Genomic DNA, 27,474 nt, shown 5'->3' on the forward strand with positions numbered 1-27,474 from the left:
CAAGCTCTGGGGTTGTGGAACGTCACCTCACTGTGGGGGAAGGAGCCGGAGCTTGTGTGGGAGGTGGAGCAACACCAGTTAGATCTGTTGGGCCTCGCCTCACTCTCCTTAATAGGGGTTGGACCTTATTCGTCTCTGGAGCTGCTCTGGGTGTGAGGCACCGGGCAAGTGTGGGGATACTCATGAGTTTGCCACACTCTATCTGGAAATAACTATCTAGACGCTCTATCTGGAGTGTCCAGATAGAGTTATTAGCTGCAAACTAATACCATGCATGTTATTAGCATGTATTAGTTTGCATGTTATTAGCATGCAAACTAATACTATTATCCAACATCTCATCTACCCCGGTAGATGAGAGGGTCACCACCCTGCGGATTCGGGTGGCAGGGGGGAAACTCTGACTGTTGTTTGTGCTTATGCACGAACAGCAGTTTGGAGTATTCGGTCTTCTTGGAGTACCTGATTGGACTCCTGTATGGGGCTCCAGTGGGGGACTCCATTTTGGTGATCATTGGTGACAAGATGGCACCATTGTATGTGGCCTGCCATCAGCACTCACTTCTTTTGCTGTCATTTTTATTGTTTTTGCATTTTGTTGCATGGAATGTGTCACCGCTCCTGGTGTATGATCACCAGAGTCTTATCGGCATTCGGGCTTCGCTGGAGAATTTAGCTGTTCCTGGCTCAGGCGGACGGCCAGGAACGTGGCTGCCCCCGCCGCCTGTCTTAGCGTCCGTACCGTACTTTCTACACCGGCCGCTTGGCGTGTTGCCTCGGCGTCTGCGCCGCAGAGGACGCGGGAAGAGAGGAGGAGTCCGTGTTTGGCTCAGAGTGTGCCTGGCTGCTTCCTGCAAACATGCTCCACGACAATTCATGGCCAGATTCTTCACACCATATGACGGCTACGACGTGCGGCGTTCCCTGACTTTTCGCTATCAGTGGCTCCGGCCGGTTGTGCGGGGTGCCGGGTCTCCACTTCCGCGTCGCTGTCCTGTGAGGAGCTGCAGTCGTGGCTGCGTGCAGGAGAACCTTCACCCGCTCAGTCATGTCTCCCAGCAGACTGACGTGCGCTCAGTCCGTGTGGCGCTCATCAACACAAGGTCACTCACAAGTAAGACTTTCATTTTGAATGACTTTTTCTCCAGTCGTGCTCTGGACTTTCTCCTGTTAACGGAGACCTGGCTGAAACCAGGTGGAAATAGCGCCTTTTCTGAGCTCCTTCCCCCCGACTGCTCGTTTTTCAGCTCCCCGCGAGCATCAGGTCAAGGCGAGGGTGTGGCCACGGTTTTTAAAGACAGCTTTAAATGCCGATTTTTATCTTCTAATGCCTACTCCACTTTTGAACTTCAGTTGTTTGTGATGGCGTTCGACTGTCCTGTGCTCTGTGCTGTTGTTTACCGTCCACCAAAATTTAATAAGGATTTTATTCAGGAGTTTTCTGAGTTTCTGGCAGATTTTATCCCAAAATATGACAAATTTTTGGTCTGTGGTGATTTTAATATTCATATCTGTTGTCCTTCTAATCAGCTGGCTGATGATTTTAAAAGCCTCCTGAACTCTTTTGGTCTAACACAAGTTGTGGATGGACCAACACATAATCTTGGACACACCTTGGACCTGGTCATTTCTTATGGGCTCTCAGTTTTCCTTATCAGACATTGCTATTTCAGATCACTTACCTGTTATTTTTGAATTTACTGCTCCTCCATCTGCTAGTAAGCCACTTGTTCCTGTCTCTCGCCGCCGTTTGGTCACCTCCTCGACAGTGGAAGTCTTTGCTGCTGCCTTCATGGACTCTCAGTTTTATGCCATGAATGGACTGGTTTCTCCATTAGTCCCAGATAACATCCTCTCTTCTTTCCACTCCACATGCACAGTAATTTTGGACTCTGTTGCACCAATGCGCTGCAAATCCAGGAAATCAAAATCCGACCCCTGGTTAAATGCCACAACCCGTGCCCTCAGGCAACGCTGCAGACAGGCAGAGAGAAAATGGAAAAAGGACAAACTACAGGTGTCTCTGGGTTTTCTGAGGGACAGTCTAACTGGCTATCAGAAGGCTGTGAAGGAGGCAAAAACACAATATCTGTCTCATATTATTTCTAGCAGTTGTCATTGTCCCAGTGTGTTATTTCAGACTATAAACTCAGTTGTAAATCCACACACCTCTGTTTTGATGGACGCTACAACCACAACCTGTGAGGAGTTTCTTCAGTTTTTTATTGATAAGGTTTCATCAGTCAGACAGAACGCTGATCAGAACTGTAATGTTGAGTTGTCTGCTCCTCGTGCACATTCTGTTGTGCTCGAACAGTTTGAGCCCATTTCTTTTGCATCTCTTGCTGATGTTGTAAAACTCATAAAATCTACAAGTTGTCCTTCAGATGTTGTTCCAGTTAAGGTGCTGAAGGAGGTTTTTAATACTGTTGGGGCGGGTCTCCTAACATTTATCAATGCTTGTCTTAGATCAGGGTCTGTTCCAGCTGCTTTTAAACATGCTGTGGTTCGACCTCTTCTTAAAAAACCTCACCTTGACTCGTCAGTTTTATCTAATTTTAGACCTGTGTCTCATCTGCCATTTCTGTCTAAGGTTTTAGAAAAGGTTGTCTTTTTACAGTTACAGTCATTTTTAAAAGACAATCTCATCCTTGAAAAATTTCAATCTGGGTTTAGATCATGACACAGCACTGAGTCAGCACTTTTAAAAGTTCATAATGATATTACTCCGTCGATGGATGCAGGGACTCCTGCTGTGCTGGTTCTGTTGGACCTCACAGCAGCCTTTGATACTGTGGATCACACAGTACTTGTCTCCTGGTTAGAACATTTTATTGGCATTCAGGGTACTGCACTTAAGTGGTTTAGATCATATTTGGCTGAAAGGAGCTGTCATGATTGGGGACCTGTCCTCATCAACTGCTCATCTGTCTTGTGGAGTGCCGCAGGGTTCTGTCCTTGGGCTGATTCTATTTTCTTTGTACATTCTGCCATTGGGGTCAATTATAACCCAGCACAACCTGTCCTTTCATTGTTATGCAGATGATCTGCAAATCTATCTGCCTGTGAGGACTAATGGGAGTGATGCTTGGTCATTATTATTTAATTGTATTCGTGATGTAAAGCAGTGGCTGTCCCAAAACTTCCCTTACCTGAATGATGGTAAAACTGAGATCATGTTGTTTGAGCGCTCTGGCATACCAAATGTGGTAACACCAAATTTTGGTGCTTTGGCTAACTATGTAAAACCAGCTGCCAAGAATTTGGGAGTGATATTTGATAGCTGTTTGAGGTTTGATCAACAGATAAACTCTGTTGTCAAAGCTAGTTTTTTCCAACTTCGCCTTTTGGCTAAAATAAAGCACTTTCTCAGTAGACGTGATCTTGAGACAGCCATTCATGCTTTCATCAGCTCCAGACTTGATTATTGTAATGCACTTTATTCGGGCATTAATCAGTCATCTCTTGCATGTCTCCAATTGGTGCAGAATGCTGCTGCTCGTCTTTTAACAAACACTTTTAGACGTGAGCATATTACGCCCGTCCTGTACTCACTCCACTGGCTTCCAGTTCATTTTAGAATTGATTTTAAAATTTTAATGTTTATTTTTAAAGCTATTCATGGCCTTACACCTCCCTGCTTGTCTGAAATTTTAACTTTGCGCACCTACAGTAGGACATTAAGGGTGTCTGGCCAGCTTTACTTAGATGTTCCAAGGTCAAGATATACACGCTGGGGTGATCATGCTTTCGCGGTAGCTGGCCCCAGACTGTGGAATGAGCTACCTCTTGAGTTACGTACTATTCCTGACCTAGCACTTTTTAAATCTAAGTTAAAGACTTATTTATTTAAACTGGCTTTTAACACTTAGTGGGGAGGTGACATGTTCTGTTATTTTTATGTTCTTTATGTGTTGTTTTAAAATTTTATTCTATATGTGTTTTATTTTTGTGAATTTGTGTTTTTAATGTTAAGCACTTTGGACACCAGTCGGTGCTGTAAAGCGCTTTATAAATAAATGTTGATTGATTGATTGTTCTGCTGGGGGACTTCAACGCACACGTGGACAATGACAGAGACATGTGACAATGACATTAGAACATGGAGAGGCGTGATTGGGAGGAACGGCTTCCCCGATCTAAACCCGAATGGTGGTTTGTTATTGGACTTTTGTGCTAGTCACAGACTGTCCATAACGAACACCATGTTCAAACATAAGCATGCTCATAAGTGTACATGGTACCAGAGCACCCAAGGCCGAAGATCAATGATCAATTTTGTGATCGTATCATCTGATCTGTGGCCGCATGTTCTGGACACTCAGGTGAAGAGAGGGGCAGAGTTGTCAACTGATCACCATCTGGTGGTGAGTTGGATCAGAGGGTGGGGGAGGACTTTGGACAGACCTGGTAAGCCCAAACAGATAGTGCGGGTGAATTGGGAACGTCTGAAGGAGCGCCCTGTCCGACAGATGTTCAACTCACACCTCTGGTGGAGCATTTCTAGTATCCCTGTGGAGGTTGGGGGCATTGAACCAGAATCTGATTCCATGGTTCTCAGCAGGAAACCAATGGATTGCCTACTACAGGTAGGGAATACGGTCTTACCGCAAGTGAAGGAGTTCAAGTACCTCGGGGTCTTGTTCACGAGTGAGTGGACAATGGAGTGTGAGATTGGCCAAAGAATCGGTGCAGCAGGGACAGTGCTACATGACTCGTTTTTTTCAGCGCTCTGTATTACAACATAAATGTCATTTGTGTGTGTGTGTGTATTATTCTTTCTTTCAATGGATCTAAAACCACTCAAAATGAGTTAAAATAGGGCTTGCCAATAACGTTTTAGAGGTATAAAACCCAATAGCCCAGACCCCCGGCTGTCAGTCACGATCATGTAATTTACCCAGCACTAAAATGACAAAGAGGTTATATTTACACACAAACAAAACAGAGTTTGCAGCTAGCTAACAGTGTGTGATTTCACCGCACTAATATCAGCAAAATGTCTTGCAAATCATTTGAGAGGTGTTATCAGGTTCCATAAACAGTATTTTCAGTTTTAGAACTGTTTATTTCTCACTAGCTTTTACATAATATATGACAAAGAGGTTATGGTTACACACAAACGAAATGAGTTTGCAGCTAGCTAGACCAGCCACTGATGTCATTGCTCTACTCTGATTGGCTGTCACCCCCCCCCCCCCCCCCCAAAAAAAATGAACAGAATGAAACAAAATGTGACTTTTCAATCTCTTAAAATAACTTTTAACTTAGGTCAACTTATTCAAGGTCTTTGTCCCAAGAATGTTCCCTGTGAATTTGAAGACACTGTCTTCAAATCATTGCTGCATTGATTATGCACAAGATTCAGGCTGCAGAGAGATATGCTTTATACTATGGGCAGAATATCATAGCATATGATGTGCTGCCCATTCCAATTCAGGTGCATCGATTTCTGAAGTGCTGTTAGACACCACTGGCATTAGTATACTGCCATGAAAAGCCACATAGAAATAGTTATTCTGCCATGATGGTACATGGACAGGCTCGGAAACAGCGTGTCTTGAAAAATAGCGCATAATCCAGTTCTGTTTGTTGTTAGGTTTGAATTTAATGTTAGATTAAGGGATGGGTATTGAGAACCGGTTCTTTTCGAGAATAGTTAAAAAAATTATAGGATTCACTGACATCAATAGTCTTTTTGCTTAATGATTCCCTTATCGGTCCTTCAGAGCGACCGTTGTTTTTGAGGGTGTTTTATCGGAAAAGAATGATCATTTCTTTATATTGATTGCAGACCCTGCAGCGGGTAAGTAATCAACCACTTCTGAAGTGGTTGTTCTTGAAGCTTGAACCAATGAAGCAGTGCTCTGATCCGCTGCTTCATTGGTTCATTGCTTCACTGCTTTTCAGAAGCGACAAGTCCGCTTCTTAACGCCTCTCAAAGCCATTTAAAAATGTCAATGGTGAGTCACTTTTGTGCTGATTAAAGTCACTAACTGGGACTCTTGTCTTGTTGTGGCAAAGAAAGGAGAATCATCCTCCATTCTGTTTGCACAGCTTCAAACGCTGCGCCGCTCTTTGCCAAGTCAAGTTAGAGTCCGGTTGGAATTAATAACTTCAAAGCGAATCATTGTTTAAATCAAATGACACCTCTTTCCAAACACTGTAACACAGACAACAAACTACAACAGACAAAAAGGTTTTTTCTTCCCAAAATGAGACACCCTGCGTTCTTTATGAATTACATTGATGCTGACTTGCAGTGCAGCCATTTGCAAGAGCTCAGCTCAGAGGTATGGAGTGACATTCATGCCATTAATGTCTGAAAGGAAATGCTTTGGGGAAAAACTACAGATTTTGTTCATTTTATTTATGTCCAGAGATGAAGGATCCAGTGAACATTTTCATATTTATTTACTTTAAGACTCAATAAAATGTTATTGACATAGAAAACTTGTAAAGCACACCTGAGCATTTTATGGCCAGCAGGCCGAATCCAGCCCTTTGGCTGACTCAGACCGGCCGCAAATACCTGGAAATTAAAGAATAAAATCAGGGGTCTCCCAAGACAATGGAACAATGGCGCCACACCGTTATACTGCCATCTAGTGCCGGTATAGTGTGGTGTCATCTCATGATGTTTTAGCAGGAGACTTGGTGGTGCGCAAACCCGCTTTTGTGGGAAATTTCACATAAACAACTTCAGCTCTTTATTTTAGCCTGTTTACATCCAGATGACACAAACCATGACAAAATGCAAGTGTTATACATGAAGCCAGATGATTAGAGGATGATCTCTGCATTTTCTGTTTTGTATTGGCGGGGACCGCAGCCCATGCGGGGCTCAGCAATCACCGGGCTGTCTGGGGAGGAGGCACACCGGTGCTGAGCATCACTGAGGCAAGTGCACAGCTGACTCGATTGACGCTGTCTGCTGTGGGATCAATCTGATCAGAGACTAAGAATGATGCAGCCTCTGTGACAGTGAGCAGGGAGGCTTTTGAAAACAGCAGAACAGAATTTGAAATTATTCAGATACCGTGACACACTTTGTGTCTGGAAAAAAGTCTGGAATCTCCCACATTTTAAATTGTCTTTCTGTACATTCTTTTCTCTTTCAAATAAGTTTATTGGACATTCGTAACATATAGTGTGTCAATGAAACACAAACATTTTAGATAAATTTAACTAATCAACAATTCAGCACAGAATCAGACCAGAAACAGTATTAAAAGATTTTAATTTTTGTCTTTGGGCTTCAGGACACAAGGTCTGATAGGACCCCGAGTGGAAGCGTTGCACGTGGTGATAGTCGAACATAAACATCGAACAGTTTATCAAAACAATGCTATTTACTGCTTTTTATATAGGAATAAAATTATTATTGTGCAGGCTTTAGCCTTTTGGCCGGCCCTCCACAATATTTTCTATTTCTCATTTGGCCCTTTGAAAAAATAATTGTCCACCCCTGCTGTAAAGCCTACTTTTAGTACACAAAAAATTTGTGGGAGGTATTGATAAGGGAATCGATAAGGAATTGGATCGATAAGCGGAATTGATAATGGCATCAATTTCGATAAAATCTTAATACTCATCCCTGAAGGTGAATTAATATTATTTATATTAAAATGTGTTAGTTGTGCCAAAGACATTTAAAAACACAGAGAGATGTTTCAATTTAAAAAAAAAAGATGTTTAAAATATGACAAAAGGTAAAAATAGAATAGAAAGTTCTTTAAAAACACGTTTAAAATGTTTGAGAATGGTGTAAAATGAGTGAACGAATAGAAAGTTCTTTAAAAACACGTTTAAAATGTTTGAGAATGGTGTAAAATGAGTGAACGAATAGAAAGTTCTTTAAAAATATGTTTAAAATTTTTACAGAGCCTGTAAAATGTGTAAATGCATAGACGGTTCCTTAAAAACACACAAATACTTTTAAAATGTTTTTAAGATGTGTAAAAGAAAAGAAACACACGAAGATGTTGAAATTGTGTGTATGTGTGTCGTGGCGGGAGGGGGGGGGTGCAGCTATTCATTTGTTCTCTGACGGGGGGGCTCACTCTCCCACACTTTGAAAACCCCTGTGTTAGATTATCACTATAAGTTCATTTATAGGTATTTTAATGATGTCAGGAAATTATCCTGACTCAGATGTCAGAAATCACACAAATATATTATTCATAATAAATACTGAAAAATTCTTAATTTAGAGGTTAAGAGATACGAATACTTTTAGACACATTTATATAAGTAAGACATAGCTAATTTCCTGCATTTTGCATACTGACATTGAAGAGCAGTGATATCCAGTGTTTTGAAATAAAACAAAGCTAATTAAATGTTCATCTTAATTTATCTGATCTAGTTTAACATGATTTTATGTATATATATATATATATATATATATATATATATATATATATATATATATATATTCAGCCTTATTCCAAAATGGATGAAATTCTTTTTTTTTTTTCCTCAAAATTCTACACACAATACCCCTTAATGCAGTAATCCACATATCATACAAATAACTAAAAAAGGAATTTCCTTTGGAAGTTTCCTCCTGCTTCCCAACAGAAGGAAAAAAGTCCTTTTTTAATTAGAACTGAATCATCTTGTTCTTGATAAGAGGTAACGTCTCCTTCAAAAGTTGAAACAAAAGCATGTACTGTACAATGTGTCCGGTTTCAGGCACACAATCAAATACAACATTCTCAAATCCCCCAGACAAAAAAAAAAAAAATCAGCAGGTGAGAGAGAGACACACAGTAAGCAATTTTCAAAGCGATGCTGCCATAGCCTGAGATGAGGCTTTGAACTCAGCGAGTTAAAGCACCTCTTGAAGTTTTGAGTTTTCCTCCTGCTATCCCAATAGGGGGTGCACAAAAGATGAAAGCTTTTCTCCTCCATCAGTGGGAAAAAATTGAAAGAATTTTATCTGGTAGCATTCAGTATTCATTGTGCTGGTTTTGAGATAAAGCTGAACTTTAAATCACTGACTTTTAAGTGAGTTTTTTTTTAAGTTTAGCAATCGCCCACATGCAGATTTGACTTGCAGAGTTGACCTTTAATCCCCCAAAGCATTTTCATCAACCCTTTATGTAATCATTCTGTATGATGTTTAAAGACACGTCCAAAGTCTTCAAGACCTGAAACTATGTCACACTGGGATCACCTTCAAATCCACATATTTAACTAGAAGCACTCAGAGTGCAAACCTCCGCCAAGGCCATTGGGTCACTGACACCATAACATCTACACGCCGTGTAATCATTGAACCTAAAAAAGTCTAACAATGATGTTTGCTCAGTAGTAAAAAAAGTTTCATCTGCTGTGACTGGATAGCATGTATCCTTAGCGCTTGGCATCACAGTTTATTGCTGTTTGCACCTTTCCCAGAAGCTACTGTCATCTGGGAAATGTCATCTTAAAATTCTTCTTCTTACTTATAAGGTTTTGAATAATCAGGTCCCATCTTATCTTAGGGACCTCGTAGTACCATATCACCCCAATAGAGCGCTTCGCTCTCAGACTGCAGGCTTACTTGTAGTTCCTAGGGTTTGTAAGAGTAGAATGGGAGGCAGAGCCTTCAGCTTTCAGGCTCCTCTCCTGTGGAACCAGCTCCCAATTCAGATCAGGGAGACAGACACCCTCTCTACTTTTAAGATTAGGCTTAAAACTTTCCTTTTTGCTAAAGCTTATAGTTAGGGCTGGATCAGGTGACCCTGAACCATCCCTTAGTTATGCTGCTATAGACATAGACTGCTGGGGGGTTCCCATGATGCACTGTTTCTTTCTCTTTTTGCTCTGTATGCGCCACTCTGCATTTAATCATTAGTGACTGATCTCTGCTCCCCTCCACAGCATGTCTTTTTCCTGGTTCTCTCCCTCAGCCCCAACCAGTCCCAGCAGAAGACTGCCCCTCCCTGAGCCTGGTTCTGCTGGAGGTTTCTTCCTGTTAAAAGGGAGTTTTTCCTTCCCACTGTAGCCAAGTGCTTGCTCACAGGGGGTCGTTTTGACCGTTGGGGTTTTACATAATTATTGTATGGCCTTGCCTTACAATATAAAGCGCCTTGGGGCAACTGTTTGTTGTGATTTGGCGCTATATAAAAAAATTGATTGATTGATTGATTGATCTGAGCACTGATATTGATATTGCATGTGCTTATAGACAAAAACAAATAAGAGACAAAATTCAATTTATTATTCAACTAAACTGCAAATATATGAATTTTTTAACATTTATGAAACACCTCTCTAAATAAATAACAGTAAATTCTGAAATAGAACTATTTTTTTTAAGTGTTGCATGTGCTACATAATGAAGTGCACCTTCTATATAAATGGACTGCATTTATATAGCGCTTTTCCATCTGCATCAGACGCACAAAGCGCTTTACAATTATGCCTCACATTCACCCCGATATCAGGGTGCTGCCATACAAGGTGCTCACTACACACCGGGAGCAATCGGGGATTAAAGGCCTTGCCCAAGGGCCCTTAGTGATTTTCCAGTCAGGCGGGGATTTGAACCCATGATCTTCTGGACTCAAGCCCAACACCTTAACCACTAGACCATCACCTCCCCTATATATTCAGTGAAGTGCACCGAAGCAGAATATATGCGACAGTAAGGTGCTGATGTCAGCCTCTGGGTTTTCTGGATCCTAGGCATGATTCATCAACACCTGGGAGTGGGTTTTGCACCTTGTGTACTTTGTTCAGTGATGTGCACTGAACCAGAACTTAACCACTGCTGAGTATACTGCTGACTCATCACTTTGCTTTTGCTAAGTGAAGTAATCTGGATAGTGATATTCATTGCCACTAAAATATAATAATGCCAAATGATAGTCCTTCATCTAATAAGTTCATTGTGCTCCCCAGCCCTGTATAGTTTGTCATGAGGGATTTCCTCTTTGCAGTGTGTTGTATTTGACATTGTTTACTAACAAGGCCATACATACAATTTGGTGTTAGTTGTGCATCTCTAGCTTCATTTGTCACCTCACACTGAGACATTTTCTATTTTCCCTATATTTTTGCATATTCTGGATCACCAGATCCAGAATCCGGATCTGATCATCACCAAACTTTGTTGTTTGATAGAACATTTGACTATGTTACACCCTAATTTTTTTCAAGCCTTTCTGCCTTGTTTTTGTGGAGTTAGAAACTAGAATGTCAAAATTCCTCCTATCCCACAATGGTGAAGAATCCTTTAAAAAAATTCCTGGATCCGGATCGTGATCCAGATCACCACTAAAATTTAATCACTTGTTCCTCTTGTCATTTCCAACCACTCCACAAAATTTCATCAAAATCTGTTCAAAACATTTTGAGTTATCCTGCTGACAAACAAACAGACAAACAAACAAAGAAACAAACTCGACCAAAAACATAACCTCCTTGGCAGAGGTACTAAAACGTGCTATAGATGTCATGTTTCCTGTGGGTTTTCTGACAGATCTCTTTATTAAAATTCACATACACAACTCTCTCAGAGAAGGCAATATTACAGGTTTTCAATATGCAGCAAAGGTGAATTGAAAAATTAAACAAAGGTTTGTGTTGTATTGCATCGTGCCACATGGAATCGAATTCCATCAAATGTATTTGTTCCACAATAAAAATGTATTGTTCCTGAATCATATTGTACCTCATGTATCTATCATATCACTTTATAAAGGAGGGCTGCACATGTCATCTAGAAGGTAAAGCTAAAGACCTTTACCTTCAAGATGTGTGCAAACCCGGGGTCTGCCCAGTTGTCAGAAGGCCCGGTTGTCAGAAAATGTGTCTTTTGTGGGATTCCATACCTGGGGTGCCCTGACTCTTTTGCACTGCTTGAAATCCTGAATCCTAAATGTTCCAAAATCCTAAAATCATGTAGCTGTTGTTCGTGGATTGTTTGTAGATTTTGTGCAGTTCCTCTGTTTGCAATGTTGAGATACGTACATGTTCATATGTTTTATTTTTGAATTATACTTTAAATAAAGCTGAAGATTGTTATTGTTATTCACTGTTATTGTTCAGAGCTTTTTCGGTAACACTTTACTTGAAGGTATCATCATAACAGTGGCATAACACTGTCATAACTGTTACATGACACAGTCATGAACATGTCATAAACATTATGCCAATGTCATAAATGTTTCTGACTGCTGTCATTAAGTGTCATTCAGTTTTTGTAATGACAAGTTGCCATACAGCCAAAGACCAAAAAGGTCAAAGGCAACTTCTGGTCATGTCACTTTGATTAAAGTCAAGTTGTTATAATCAAGACAAGCCAAAAAATGTCAACTTGTCATAAAAACCGAATGACACTTAATGACAGCAGTCATGAATGTTTATAACATTGACATAATGTTTATGACACCTTCATGATTGTGTCATGTAACAGTTATGATTGTGTCATGTTGCTATTATGAAGATACCTTCAAGTAAAGTGTGACCAGTTTTTCTGCTGAAACCCAACTGATTTTTTTTTTTTTATCTACCGCGTCTTCTGACAATAAGGTGGGAACCGTGCAGCCCTTTTCTTTAAAGTGTGCCATGCCAGCCGCACAGCGCTGTGGTAAAGAGAAGGTGGACATAAGTAAAAGGATTTCTGAGACATTAACAGATTATCGCCAATCTGTAATGCCGTGTTTACACCGGGCGCGAAGCGAGCGACAGCAGTGACAGGTTGCCACGTAATCCCTATGGAAGGAGGTGTTTTGGTGCCAAGCCACACAGCGCGACGCGATGGACGTGAATGAAGCGACGCGAGTGAAGCGATTTTGAGTGATTGGCGTGTTTGTGCGTGCCCTCCTCCCCAAGTTGAAAAATCTGAACTTTTTCGTCTTGTCGCGCCGCGATGACCAATCAGGGACTGGATATGTAGTGACATAGAAATGTCTGGAGTTTGACTGAGTTGGATGTGAACATGTACTGTCTCTGGCAGCCAGCCTGTGAGCAGGACTTATGTCCCTTTTGTCCTTTATTTCACAATTATGACAGAGTTTGGGGGAAGAGAAGAGGAGCAGCCCCACAGCAGGCAGCGGAAAGTTTTTTTTTCTCTTTACGTGAGCGTGCGAGCGAATCGTGAAAATTATTTTATTTCTTAACTACACAGATGTATAATAAAACAAATGGTGACTGGTTTATAAACACAATTATGACAGAGTTGTTGAGGGAAGAGCGAGGAGCAGCTCCACAGCAAGCAGCAGAGTTTTTTTTTATTAATGTGCGCGTGCGAGCAAATCGTCCGTGAAGATTATTTTATTTTTATTTATTAACTACACAGATGTATAATAAAACAAATGGTGACTGGTTTCTAAACACAATTATGACAGAGTTTTTTGGGGAAGCACAAGGAGAAGCCCCACAGCAAGCAGTGGAGTTTTTTTATATTATTATTGTTTACATGTGCGTGCATGAATGGGACAGGAGGTCCTCAAACTGGGTCCTGTAGAGGCAGAAAGACCTCTGAAAGCAGCCGTCATCCAGACACAGCTCCTGCAGCAAATAATGATACTCCCCGAATTGGGAATGTCTCATGCCTTTTGTCAGCTTTCCACAACAACTCACTCCATGTGATCAAGGTCTGTCATGTTAACTTGACTGACAACCGCCGGCGAGCGGAATGAAAGCTCCTCCTATTCGATGATGCACTGGGGCGAATTTTTGCAGCGAAAGCAGAGTGACATACCGGGAGATGGTGGCGCGTCCGTCGCCACGTGACCGATGCAAATTTGTGGCGTCTGGTCACGCCTGGTGTGAACGCGGCATAAGAATGCACAGTAGACACTGACCATCAAAGACCTTTGTATTTACATTTAAACCACAAAACAGCCCACGGCATGTGCCTCTCCACCTCCCCAGCGCCCAGTTCAACGTTCGTGCTGATGGAGACAGTACAACATTCAAATCTGAACTTGGGAACTTGGATGCGATTGGGAAATGAATCCAGTCATGGGAAATGAAAGTAAATATGGGAAAAAGCTTCACTTTGCTTTGGTGGTCAGTATTTACTGTGCATTCTAACAGATTGGCGATAATCTGTTAATGTGCCAGAAATCCTTTTACTTATGTCCACCATCTCGATACCACAGTGCTGTGCGGCTGACACAGTGCACTTTAAAGAAACGGACAGGTGCCAAATGTTTGGACAACTTATGCCTAATGAACACAGTAAATCCAAGCCCATTTGTGCCCGTGCCCAGCTTTACACTGGATTTGTGCCCTTTGCCCTACTTGTTTTTCCTTCCACTGTCAAGAAAGCACCCTGAGACTTTTCCAGCTGGACAAGTCCAATTTGAATTGATGTAGCATGACACCCATCAAGTGTTGTTGTAAGTGACAGCCAGCCATGGGAGGAAAAACAGTGCCGGGTCTTGCCAGCTGGTACCTGGTGGATCAATAGTGCATTAGCACAGAAGGTTGTAGGCGTTCTAGCTACTGGAGTGTGGAGAGGTGGAAGATGTCTGGGCAAGTGCAAGCGGGACACCTCCTAGTCCACTCCCCCTCGCACAGCACCCTTCACTGGACAGGCGCTGTGGAAGAACCTGCCACAGCACCTCCCACAGGAACAGGATGCTGAATTCACAGCGAGGATCTTTAAAATTTCATAGCACTGGGGAGTCATGCAGATAATCCTGGAGATGTTTTTTTTTTTCTTTCTGTTCAGGCAAGGCCTTCGTGGATTTATAAACACACATAAATAATCCACACACAGATGCCTACTTTCTGAGTCTGAGCCTTCACACCTCCCCCCTCCTCCCCCCACATCTGGCCTGCCTGCTCTTTGGCTTTTAAATAGTAGCTGAGCTGGAACTGGCATGTTTGGATGACAGGAAGCTGCAGGGAGGCGGGCCTGTCACTACCGGCTGATCATAGCATTGCTAATCACAGATAAGACGGAAAGTCCTGGACATGCCTGACAACTGCACGGAAATGGAAACGCACACTCACAAATAAGGCATGCATCAGAGCACACATCATAGGTACAGGGCAAGGTTATTGTGCTCTCTGTTCCTCGCACACTGCATTGTTTCCTCAGACTTCTCTCTTTCTCACCGTAATGTTTATGTTCCATCCCCCTTCCATTTTCAATCCCTCCTGTTTGCTCATTCCACTCATTCTGCTCAGTCAAACATGTCCGTCTTGGGCTTTTATTGCCCATTCTCTCATTGTTTCTGCCCGTTTTTACTTGATTTTCCTCCTTCACAAAACTCACTCGACTGTGGCGACACTAAAACAGAATTTTGGTGGAAGATGAAGAATTAAGTATAAGAAATTTACAGGCTGTAAACAGAGAGAGACAGTGACACGTCCACATCACAGGTCACTCTTTTCTTTCTGTCTGCAATGAGAAAGCAGTCATGGAATGCTGGGAGTCTCTTCTCACGCATTGTTAAGGGGTCGTCTACAAAAATGCAGCTGGTGTCATACCTCACCTATGTTCTAGTTTTCTCATCTCCATGGTAAACAATTACGTATTTAATGCCACAGCGGTGTCACATAAACATATATCAGCCGAATAAAACTCAAAGCCAGGTGCAGCCTGGGTAACAATATTTGTCCTGTCTTCTTCTGCTTTTCCTTCCAGTTGGTCCATATGTCGGGAGGTACTGTGGGCAGAACACTCCAGGCAGGATCATCTCTTACACGGGCATCCTGGCACTGACAATCAACACAGACAGCGCCATCGCCAAGGAAGGCTTTTCGGCCAACTTCACTGTCATCGAAAGGACCGTTCCCGAAGGTGAGCTGACATAAACACAAAAACAGTCAGACATAACTAGAAGGAAGAACTCAGAGAACAATTCTCTGTTCCAAGGCTGAACAATTATCTGATTTTGCATTTGGGTGAACAAAATTATGACCATGTGTCGTGTTTTCAGTACACAATGTATAGTGGATGGGCGTGGCTGGACCAGGCCAAGGTGATGGCCATGTAACACGTTGTTGTGACATACACATGGTTATTTTAAGGAGATAAGGATGAAGTACTTTAAGGAGATCTGCCTTTTTGGTCACACAGCATGAGTGCATGCTCCCAACCCTGTCCTGATTTCCAGCATTACTGCTTGTGTGTCGCATTATTGTGCCAGTACAGAAAATCCATCAACAGTGATGTCTGACTAAATGTAATTTCACTATCAGAGACCCTGGTTCCAAACCACAAAATTTCAGTTGTTGACATAGTTTATATATAAAATGATGGATGCAACAGTTTAACAGCTAAGGACAGGAAGTATAGCCCTTTGGTGGCTGGTGGACAATTTCACTTGCTGAGAGTGTGAAAACCTACACTGTAAAACCTGATAGGTTCAGTTATTTCAACTAAAACAATTTCTGCAAACTATTTAAATTACATAAAATGGATGGATTAATGCATTGTTTAATTTTATTTAGAAGTTAAACAGGCACACACACACACACACACACACACACACACACCCATCATGATCCCAAGATACAATATTTTAGTTTGGTACAATGTACTGTAGTTGGTCAATGACCATAATTTCTTTTTTAAAAATTTGACCTCGATAATTATTTGAATGAAGCAAAATGGGCATGGTTGACTGGTGTTAAAAACTATATAAAGTCAATAAATGGTAAATGGGCTGCATTTATACAGAGCTTTTCCATCTGCATCAGATGCTCAAAGTGCTTTACAGAAATGCCTCACATTCACCCCAATGTCAGGCTGCTCCCATACAAGGCGCTCACTACACACCGGGAGCAACTAGGGGATTAAGGACCTTGCCCAAGGGCCCTTAGTGATTTTCTGGTCAGGCTGGGATTTTGAACCAAGCATCCTCTGGTCTCAAGCCCAATGCTTAACCATTAGATCAATAGTAATAATTGCATTTATTTTTCAGCATCAATAATTATTTCAGTTAAGAAACATGGACTTGGTTGTTTGGTATTAAACTTAAATGTACAAAGTTAACAGGAATTATTCAATTTCTTTATTTATTCTGCATCAATAATTATTTTAATTAATTAAAATGAATTTGGTTGATTTTACTCAATAAAGTTAAACATATATAGTGATTATTAATAAGTCCATTATTTTTTGTCTGGGCATCAATAATTCTTTCAAGTAAGTAAAATGGACTTTGTTTTTAATGTTAAATGTTGCTATAAAGTGTATAGTATATGAGTGTACACCTGATGTCTTCCTGAGCTAGGGACCACCTCTCCACAAAATCAACATTTCATCACAGTCCTGTTATTAATGTTTTAACTGTTTTGTAGACAACTGAGACCACCAGAATGGTCCAATCACATAACCTCTGCCCTCCTCTGTTGGTTTAGGGGGTAAAATTGCCTCAGCGAGAGGAGAGCGCAGACAAATCTGCTAAATAAAAGAGTGTTTTTAGTGGTGGAGTCAATGTCCAGATTAGGTTGTTGCAGAAGAATTAGAGGGTAATAATCTAACCACAAGAGGCATATTACTAAAAGCAAGAAGCAGATGTTGTCTGCAAGTGGTCCTATCATGACAAATTCAGCCTTGTTTAACAGCGCCTGAGAATTATTGAGCAAACACCTCCTGCTTCTTCATTTGGGGATTGTGTTACAAACTCAAAAGGTGCCTCCCGTGGTTTACAAGGTTCACTTTTACACACTGTCGAGGCTCCAGACGGACTCCAGGAGGCGGCTTCTCTCCCAGTAACCGCACACATACATTACACAGCCCAAAATCATTTTACATGCAGTGTCATCGTCACAGGGTTCAGCCCCCTGACCCCATTCTGCTAAACGCAGCAGCTAAACATTTCATTAAGGAAGACGAGCACCGGTAGGAACCATAAATCTGTCCAAAGGCTGGACCACCCCAGACACACAGACACAGTCAGGCTTTGAATAGCAATAGAGATGGATGACACTCAACAAATCCAGCCTACTAATCATCTCCAAAAGGATTTTATCTTGCCCACAGGGAAGAGTTCACATAATGACAAACACATAGTCGACACACACAACAAAAAAGATGGCCCCGCCCCACATGCAGGAATCATCTGTGATATTGTTTCTTCTGATTTACTCAAGCTGCATTAATCTAAAATCAGATTACCCAAATTAACTTTTTATATTCACCATAAAGTGCTGCAATATCTGACCCAGGATCTGTAAATATTATAATTGGTGTAAGTTGCTCAGTCTTACATCACCAACTGAGATAGAAGATACAGAAAGATGAAGTTTCAAAGAGGGGGTGGGGGGAACCCTCTCCAAACTTTATGCTCTTCCAGACTTGTACTGCTTAAATCATTCATAATCCCTTTATGCATAATAGACAGAGGATTTTCTCGCTTCAACATGGTGAGGGGAGCAGCACGCTCCAGCTGAAAGCTGCTGATGAGTCGTGATAAGGCTTTCAAAAGAGGCCTTGTCTTTCATCCTTAGCCTACTTCTCACACTCTCATTCCCTCAAATCAGCCTCCTCACTCATCCATCCACCCTTCCTATCTTCCATCAGCCCCGCTTTGGTCAGTAACCCATGCTGTCAGATACAATCTGTAACCACACAAAAAAGCCCTTCTTTGTGTTTTTGCAGCTCGTTGGCTGCTAAGGTAGATGCTGTGGATGTGAGAGGTGCTGGACATTTTTTTTTTTTTTGCCCCATCTTCACAGTGAGACCATACATAAACACTGTAGTGCACAAAGACACACAGTCACACAGTGACTGAGGTGTTGTAGCAGTGTGCCAGATAGGGAGACCATCTGTGTCAGCTCATTGGCAACAGCATGGCAACAGTTCCACTGCATTCTTTAATTTGATCATGAGCATGCTTGCATGTAAATGCAAGCCTATTATAGCATTTTTGGCTATTGGCAAGTGTTTACAATACTATATTACAATATTTGAAACAAACAAAGTGTGCAGAGCAAGCATGTTACTTCTCAACACCAACACTCAACAATATTGATAGTTTCAACAGGGTTGCTGTTTTCAATATTTAAATAGTTTAAATATTGAAACTATTGTTACCAAGTTTGGTAACAATTTTCTATGACCTGCAGAAGTTATTGCATTTACAAGAACTAGTGCAGTGCCCATAGGAAGTATGTATTTCTATAAATATAGAAAGGTGGGAGCTTTGTCGACGATCTTTGTCGAAGCTGGTGCTGAGAATGTTCTGTCTTGTGATAACAAAGCAAGAAGTGTCTGTATGTCTGTCTGTGTGTCCATCTGTGTATCCGTTTGTGTGTCTGTGGCTTGCATATCTCTGAGTGTTTGTGTATTATTTATTTCTTTAATTTATTTCTTCCGTCTCTCCCCTGTCAATGCATTAGAGATAGGCACCTGTTTAACGCCGCGAGTGACTCATTTTTGTTGACAATCTTTGTTGAAGCTAGCGTGTGATGACTTCAAAATAAAGGTTTTGAAAATGAATCCCCAAAATTTTCATAATAAAGAATGCACATCATTGTGCCATGCTCAAGCCCTATCTGAAAACTGAGGGCAATCTGACAGTCAGCGAGATATGTGAGCCACATACACACACACACACACAGATGCATCTTGCTTTACAATTACATTTTGTAGGTTTAAAGGGTGCTTGTTTTTTGTTTGTTTGTTTGTTTGTTTGTTTTTTGTTTGGTTTTGTTTTTTGCACATTTGGTAAATCACTTCAAACCTATCAATTTCTTTTATGAGTAAGATTTGTCCACGACTGGGTAGAAGTGTGGCTACACAGATTTCAATGTTGTGGTCAAATTATACACTGACTATCCAATTCAACATGTCATGACTTGGAAAAAATCAGTTCCAAGATATGTACTAGTTATCTGTCACAAATGCAATACCAAACCGAATCAAAACAACCACAAATGCTGACGTGTTTTGATTGCTTTCAATTATGGCTGCATTGCCTCAATTCACAATACACATACAAACAAGATAAAGTCAGTAAGATATTTAATTAATATTTAATTATATCTTTCTACTAATACATCAGGAGACTTTGGGAAATGATGTGGTAATGTCATGTGTTTGGCATTAATAAAGTATTTATTCAGTGTGTCCCAGTGTAGTTCCAGGAGCTTTTGCAAGCACTGACATAATAATGGTTTCATACTTCTTTTATTGTATAGCAGCAGTGTTTATCTATTCATTGTGGCAATGAATAGATAAACACTGCATTTACTGGAGAAGAAATGAGAAGTTCTCTCAGTTGTTACAGATAAACTCACATGCAGTAAATTGTGCAATTAAAAAACATACAAATTTTTATTAACCATGGTCGCAGCTTTATTATGTGTTTCCTTAGCTGTAGTGGAGTACTGTATTTATTTGTATACTGATTATGAATAATAGTTTGCATTCTGTATTCTCCTCTATATTCTGCTGTTCTGCAAGCCTGGTTGTATCTTACATTCCAACTTTACTGCAGTTTCATCTCTAGCATTGTCTGATCTGTTGGGGTGAGAGGTCATGACCCAGCCCTGTCTACAGCCATAAAGCCCAGGATTCCTTGAAATGGCTGCCCCGTGTTAACACAAACAGGGAAAACTACCTCCTACTCCAGATGGTAGTTGCCATTGAGTGAGATATACCGTATTGTCCTAAAATCCAGATGATAAACATATCCAGAATGCCCCAAGAGAGTCATTTCTGGAAAATAGTCACTGTGTGCAAAATATAAATGAATAAATAAGTAAATGAATGAACCGTCCACAGGGAAGTGAGGGAAATGGATACAGTCAGTGGAAAAAAGCGAATGTCACTTTAAGGCTTAATAAAGGCACAGCCCATAGTGAATGTTTTATGAAGACATTTTTACATCTTAATGTGGAACACTTCCATGCTGCTTCCATTAAAACTGAGAGTCAGAAACAGGATTTACTAAGGCGTCAGTGACACGTTGTTTTTTGGCAAGTGAAGCTGAGTGCCATCATTTGGTGTCCTCCTCTCCAGAGATGAGCATTAATTCTTGAGGGGCACAGAGAGTACATGCTGGATGCATACTGCTTTAAAACTGTGCTCATGGTATTGCAGCAAGTAGTATTTTTCACTTCTCCAGTATTGTATTTGTAGAAAATCGAAACAGTCGGCAGTCAGGTTCAGTCTATAGGGCATAGCTTCAGACCAGGGCAAAAGAGTGCACAGCGCAATACAAGTGTTACACCCATCATTTCAGGTGTGATCAGGCACACTTTAGGTGGAGAAAGTGTTTGCACCGCACTCACAGAAATATTTAACCCTAACTTTTAAGATTTATGTAATTTTATTACATGACAAATTCCCATTTACTTTTTTTAGATCATTTTAATACAAACCTACCAAATAAACCTTACATGATGCATATTCATTACTGTAATAAATCCTATTCATTTGAAATGCATAAGCCTCAGCTTTATGTATTTAGTATTAAAAAATATAATTACTCTAAATCAATAATAATGACAGTATTTAGTTAAAATACATAAAGCATATTGTCTGAATTGCATAATAATTATGTTACCTATGCCATTTATCTTGTATAGGTAACACAATTATTAGGGTTAAGTATTTCTGTGAGTGCACAGACCAACAAAAACCTGGTCAAAAGCCCAGTAAAGTGTATTTATGGTAAGCATTTAAAGAGTGGCACTCGCAGACACAACTTACACAAGGGTTTTTGTGATTGATGGTCTACTCTGTTTGTTGACGACAATATATATCAAAAGAAAATCATGGGGGTTTTTTTCCCATAAAAGAACAACATTGCATCACCTTGCAACCTCATCAAACCACAGACACTGGATTCCAAATGCATGTTAGTGGGGTGAAACTGCTTTGAACTGCATATTATTATTGTCATATTAATTATCATATGTGCATGGCAACAATAAATGGTCTAAGTTTTGTAAAACTGAGTTGAAAACAATCATTAAACAAAATAATAGTCAACACTCATGGAGAATTAAAACTCTCCACCTGTACTGCTTCATTGCTTCACCTCAGGGAGATTTAGTGGTGTCTGTTGGCTAGTGCACTCTGAAAGGTTGATGCTAATTCATTAAAGGTGAACTAAGTAATTAAGCAAAAAAAAAAAAAATGACCAAACTTATTTACTTCTCCTTTAATTCACAAGAAAGCCAGTGACAGTTGACATTCTAATTGGTTGATTTTATGTAATGCAGATAACATTCTCACAACTAATCAGGTGATTTAATCTTCCCTTTTGTCCCAACGCTCTGGTTTATGCAGCGATTTACCACCACAGAAATACCAGTCTGTCAGTGGACACACCCCAGATGCACCTGCACTTTGTGGTTCTGACCATGTGCTATAGATTGCCAAAATATGGCCCTATGAGTGTACAGTAGATCTGTGACTGTGTTCATAGTGGAAGGGAAATTAATGCTAATGACACATTAGGATTTCTTTGATTACAAAACAGAAAAATTAACCATAGTTTTGAAAAGAGGAATGTTTTGCTTTGGCAGCAAAGCAGAAATAATGTTGTATGGTGCCACCAACAGTTCTAAAGTGGTAACGACTAGCACAAACCAACACAGCGGACACAGCGTGGGATTAAACTAACATATTTTCTGTCATGTCTGTCTTTTCATTCTAGACTTTGACTGTAGCGATCCTTTAGGAATGGAATCAGGGGAGATAACTTCAGACCAGATCATAGCCTCATCCCAGTACAGCCCCAGCTGGTCTCCAGAGCGCTCGAGACTCAACTACTATGAAAATGCGTGGACACCAGCTGAAGACTCAAACAAGGAGTGGATACAGGTACCACATTACCTCCTATCACAAAACAAAGCATGTATGTATTTTATTATCTTAAAAGTGGTCCGTAGCAGTCCAGAGGACTGACTGACTGTCCAAAGTGTGGTTTTGGAGGTGACTTACTGTCTGAGACTGTGTGTGAGATAAGAGTGACTGCTGGAACACAGCTGGAGTGTAGTGTTTGTCCTTCACTTTGTGAAGGAACAGTTTCACTGTTACACTTTGTGATGAGATCCAGTGATTCTGATGATGAATGTGATGGTCACACGATGGACCTCTGCATGGTAAAGTCCAGAATACTGTCCACACTCTCTGTCACTGTCAGCATATCTGAATGTGTCTTTTCCTCCCTGTGTCTTCCTGTCCTACCTGATAGCTCAAATCCCTCCCCTTGATAATGCCGGCTGCCTCCGGAGAAGCTGGGATTTAGTCCAGGCATCCCGGTTTGCCACACACACAAACAGGATCTGTCATATTTTTCTGTCAGCTTATCTGCAGAAAGAGATCGCCACACACACAGGAAACTTCATGTGCAATGAATTTGGTTTTTCCATTCATAATAAGTCAGATATCCTGCATCCACTCACAGCACAAACACCCCTAATACCCCCACTGTCACATCTCAGCACTACCTAGATTGATTTGGCGCACATATGATTTATTAACTGAAAGCCTCATGGCCTTGTAAATGCCTAGACTCTTTTCCTTTTTCTACCATTTCTCCAGAGTCTTTGCTTCATTGTTGAAAAGTATGGCCCCAGTATGGTTCTCAGGGGATGAATAATAGAGCTGACCCTAAGCCAAATATTTGCTCTGGAAGGGCTATAAGCAAGCTTTTCCTTTATTATTTCAACAAAAATATTGTCCTAAAGCCCCAGTTGTTCCCTCAGACTAATTTAATCAGTGTGTGTGTGTGTGTGTGTGTGTGTGTGTGTGTGTGTGTGTGTGTGTGTGTGTGTGTGTGTGTGTGTAGGTTTGCATGCATTCTCTCATGCTTGCATGTCTATTTGGGGGGGGGGGGGGGGGTGCAGGGGAGCAGGAGTCTTGACTTTCTAGGTGAGTACTTGAGTCTGGTCGGGACCACAGTGTCGTGCATAGAAAACCCAGCATGTGTCTGCGTGGATGGAGAAGAATGGCCTCTCTTACCATTTCCTCCAGCAGTTAGTCTGTTACTTTGCACCGTTTCATCTGTCTTTCTGAAAGGAAAGTCAGACGTACATTCAGGCTAAAAGCACAGACCTGGATCGCGCTCTTCCCCGTCATTCCTGTTGGACGTTTTGAGAATTAGATTTTTCTGTCCAATCTTAATTTGAATGAGGGCAGGCTCTAATGGGAGGCTGATTTGTCAATACTAATCAAATCAAAACAGCTAACCTCTGATTTATATTTTTAAAGGCAGAGAAAGACCGTGTCTGTGGCTGCCATGTAATTTATGTTTTGGAAGGCGTGCGATGCACGTGTGCAGAAGCAGAGCACTCTGAGCAGAAGCCCAATTATCACAAGTGGTATTAATTCTTCTGGAATTCTTCATCGCTCTTTCATTAAACCTGTCTGTAGCACTGGAACAAGCTCGGGTGGCCTTGTAGCACGTACAAATCATTTCAGCGCACCATAACATGCATAGTAATCATTTAATTTTTTTATTTCATTATCATTGCCAGGCTGCAGTTTTCAAGGAGACAGTTTTATTATTCATGATAGGACACCATTTGATTTCTGGGTCTGTTCCTTCACCCTGCTTTCCTTCTTTTTGACAAACATAATCCAGATTTGTCATCTTTTTTATGCTACCTCATTGTAATGCGCAGACAGAAGGAAGGCAGGCTGCTACAGTCTGTGCGCTCCTCTCTGGGTAATTTGATTGGTGTGGCATGGTTCAGTATTGAGTGCTGGGTTAGCCAGGTCATTAATCAGCCCTTTGGTCTCTCCACACAGATGGACAGATGTCCTTTGAATGGATTGTGGATTGAGGAGCAGTTTAAAAAAAAAAAAAATCAGGCAATACACCTTCAAAACAGGCCTTCACAGGCCTTTTCTGACTCCTTTCTTCTTCTTCCATTTTTAAATATCTCAATTAATAATGTCAAATTATACATTCTTTTAGCATATTCAGTTTATATTCATTTAACTTTATATGCAGTAAGTTTTTTGTTTATCTTTATTTTCAGTTAGTTTTAGATTCCGTTTAGCTTTATGCTTTATATTTAGTAAGGTTTAATGTTCAGGCAGTCTTACAGAGTTATTGTCAAATTTAGTTTGCTTTAATATTCAGTAGCTAGCTTCATGTTCAGTTCCTTTATGTTCAGTTTTCTTCTATATTCGCTGAGCTTTATATTTATTCACTTAGCTTTGTTTACACTTAGCTTTATATTCAGTTAGCTTGTTAGTAGTTTTATACTCTAAGCTTAATGTGAATATTCACGAAGCTAAATATAAAGTTGGCTTTAAATTCTGTTAGGTTTTCATTTAGCATAGTGTTAAGTTTACATGTACTTAATTTCAGAAGCAGATGGAGTTAGATACCTTTTTTGAAATGAGGTAGCTTTCAGTTGTCTTTATATTTATTTTCATGTTAAATTCACTTTACATAAATGTTTACATAAATGTTTTACATAAATGTTTAGAATCTGTTGACTTTATGATTCAGATAGCTTTTCAGTTAACTATATAGAAACAGAGTTGTATTTAGTTTTATATTAATTTAGTTTTAGACTGAGTTACCTTTTACTTAGTATTATATCCTTATTCACTCATCTTCAACCGCTTACTCCAATGAAGGGTGTTGGGGGTGGAGCTTATCCCAGCAGTCATAGGGCATGAGGCAGGGTACACCCTGGACAGGACGCCAGTCTGTTTCAGGGCCAGATATAGACAAACAAACACATACACACCTGCACACACCTACGGACAATTTAATGTTTCCAATCCATGTAACCTGCATGTCTTTGGATGAGGGAGGGAGCACCCGAAGGTAACCCACACAAACACAGGGAGAACATGCAAACTCCACACAGAAAGGTCAGAGGCAGGAATCGATCCCATGACGTTCTTTCTGTGAGGCAACAGTGCTAACCACTAATCCACCATGCGACCCGAGTATTATATCCTGCTAACTTTATATTGTTAGTTGTTAGGTTTAGGTGGTTTTTGTGTTCTCTTTATGTTCTGTATGTTGCGGCTTTGGTTCCATTAGTCCAGTTCCTGTCATTGTGGCATTTATATGTTCTTCCCGTGTTTGTGTGGATTTCCTCCAACATGCCAGCTTCCTCTTGCCATTGAAACATACACACATTACATTCATTTCCCAACACGGGTTGATAGCAGGACTGGTATTCCAGCCTGTGTTAAAAACCTTCACCCAGTTTAAAACCACATGAGGACAGAGACTGGTGTGGTGTGGTGGCAGGACAACAAATGAGCATGTGCTTTTTGCTCTCATCTGAACTCTCCTCATTTGCTTTCTTCGTTTCCTCACTTAAACGTCAAATGATTCAAAATTGAATTACCTCTCACTAATTACATTCCTTTTAGGTCTAATGCTGCTTTCACATGTTGCCAGTAGAACAATAAAGATAAACAATATCTGGTTTGTCCTTGCCACTGCTGCAGGTGGTAAAAGTTGACATTTTTTAAACTTATAATACTACATTCATTGTGCTGTGCAGCTGCTGCAGTCTCAGGCAAAGATGTCATGTTTTTCTGTCAAGCTCATTGAAAACAATGGGACGTCCAGTTTACTGTCTGCTGCTTACAACCAATGTGAATACAGCATAAGACAAATCTAGTGTTTCTGCATATGAACAGATATTGTCAAAAGAATTCTTTGGAAATCCAGGCATCAACATAGAAAGTCAATGCAAGAAAATCATCAGTTCAAACATGTACAATGTTTAAAATAACACATATAAATCAGTACTTTTCAGCAAGTTTTTTACCACTCTAAAAAATTATAAGCTTCTGTGGAGAGGATTGGAAAAACTTGCCATTGAGCAAGTTTTATTTGTTGCTTCAACATTTACAATGTCATGGTAGAGCGGCACAGAGAAGGTGTCCCCCCACAGAAAACACATGAACTCTAAGCTTGAGTCTTCCCTGTACCTTCATTCCATGTACATCTTTGTGTCATCTGCTACATTTTGACCATGTGCTGTTTTCCTGGGCATGAGCCAGCAAGCAGTTGCCTCAGGAGCCCAGCAGCTGGAGAAGGTTAAGGGGACATCTACGTTTCACCTGGCTGTGGCTGATAGATGGTTGTTTTCAAGAAGTGGGGTTTAGACCAGTTGTCTGCCTGGGTGGTTGCCATTCAGGGCGCAAGACAGTTACATAGGGTGGTGGATGCAGTGACACCAGCAAATGCTCCCAGATCTGACCAAGTCTTTTTTATTAATCAATTAATTAATTTTTTTGTCACTATACCATAGACAGTGTGTACATGCAAGTCTTTAATTTTTAAATTGAAAATACACATTACTGCATTTTTATGTGAAGACTTAAAACTTATGTGGGTTTTCTACTTTTCTTCGGTGGGTGAGCTCAACTCGATGGGTGAGGTACGCATGCACAGTTGCGTGACGGAGCTCATCTCGAGGGGACACAGTCACCCGTCGAGATGAGCTCCACTACTGAAGAAAAGTTTTGTCTTTACATAAAAATACAGTAATGTGTCTTTTCAGTTAAAAAAAAAAAAAGTAAAGACATGCATGTAAACGCTGTCTTTAATGGAAAATATTGTCATTAGA

At 40.7% G+C, this 27,474-nt stretch overlaps 1 protein-coding gene across 1 annotated transcript in view; it reads left to right on the top strand.

Moving 5' to 3' along the window:
* Window positions 1–27,474, top strand: part of LOC117512033 (neuropilin-1a-like) — a 193,174-nt gene that overhangs the window by 95,810 nt on the left and 69,890 nt on the right. The window contains 2 exon segments of the mRNA XM_034171984.1: window positions 15,599–15,754; window positions 22,572–22,738. Of these exon segments, the coding sequence (XP_034027875.1) occupies window positions 15,599–15,754; window positions 22,572–22,738 (323 nt within the window).

This window comes from Thalassophryne amazonica, chromosome 1 (assembly GCF_902500255.1).
Source record: "Thalassophryne amazonica chromosome 1, fThaAma1.1, whole genome shotgun sequence".
Lineage (NCBI taxonomy): Eukaryota > Metazoa > Chordata > Actinopteri > Batrachoidiformes > Batrachoididae > Thalassophryne > Thalassophryne amazonica.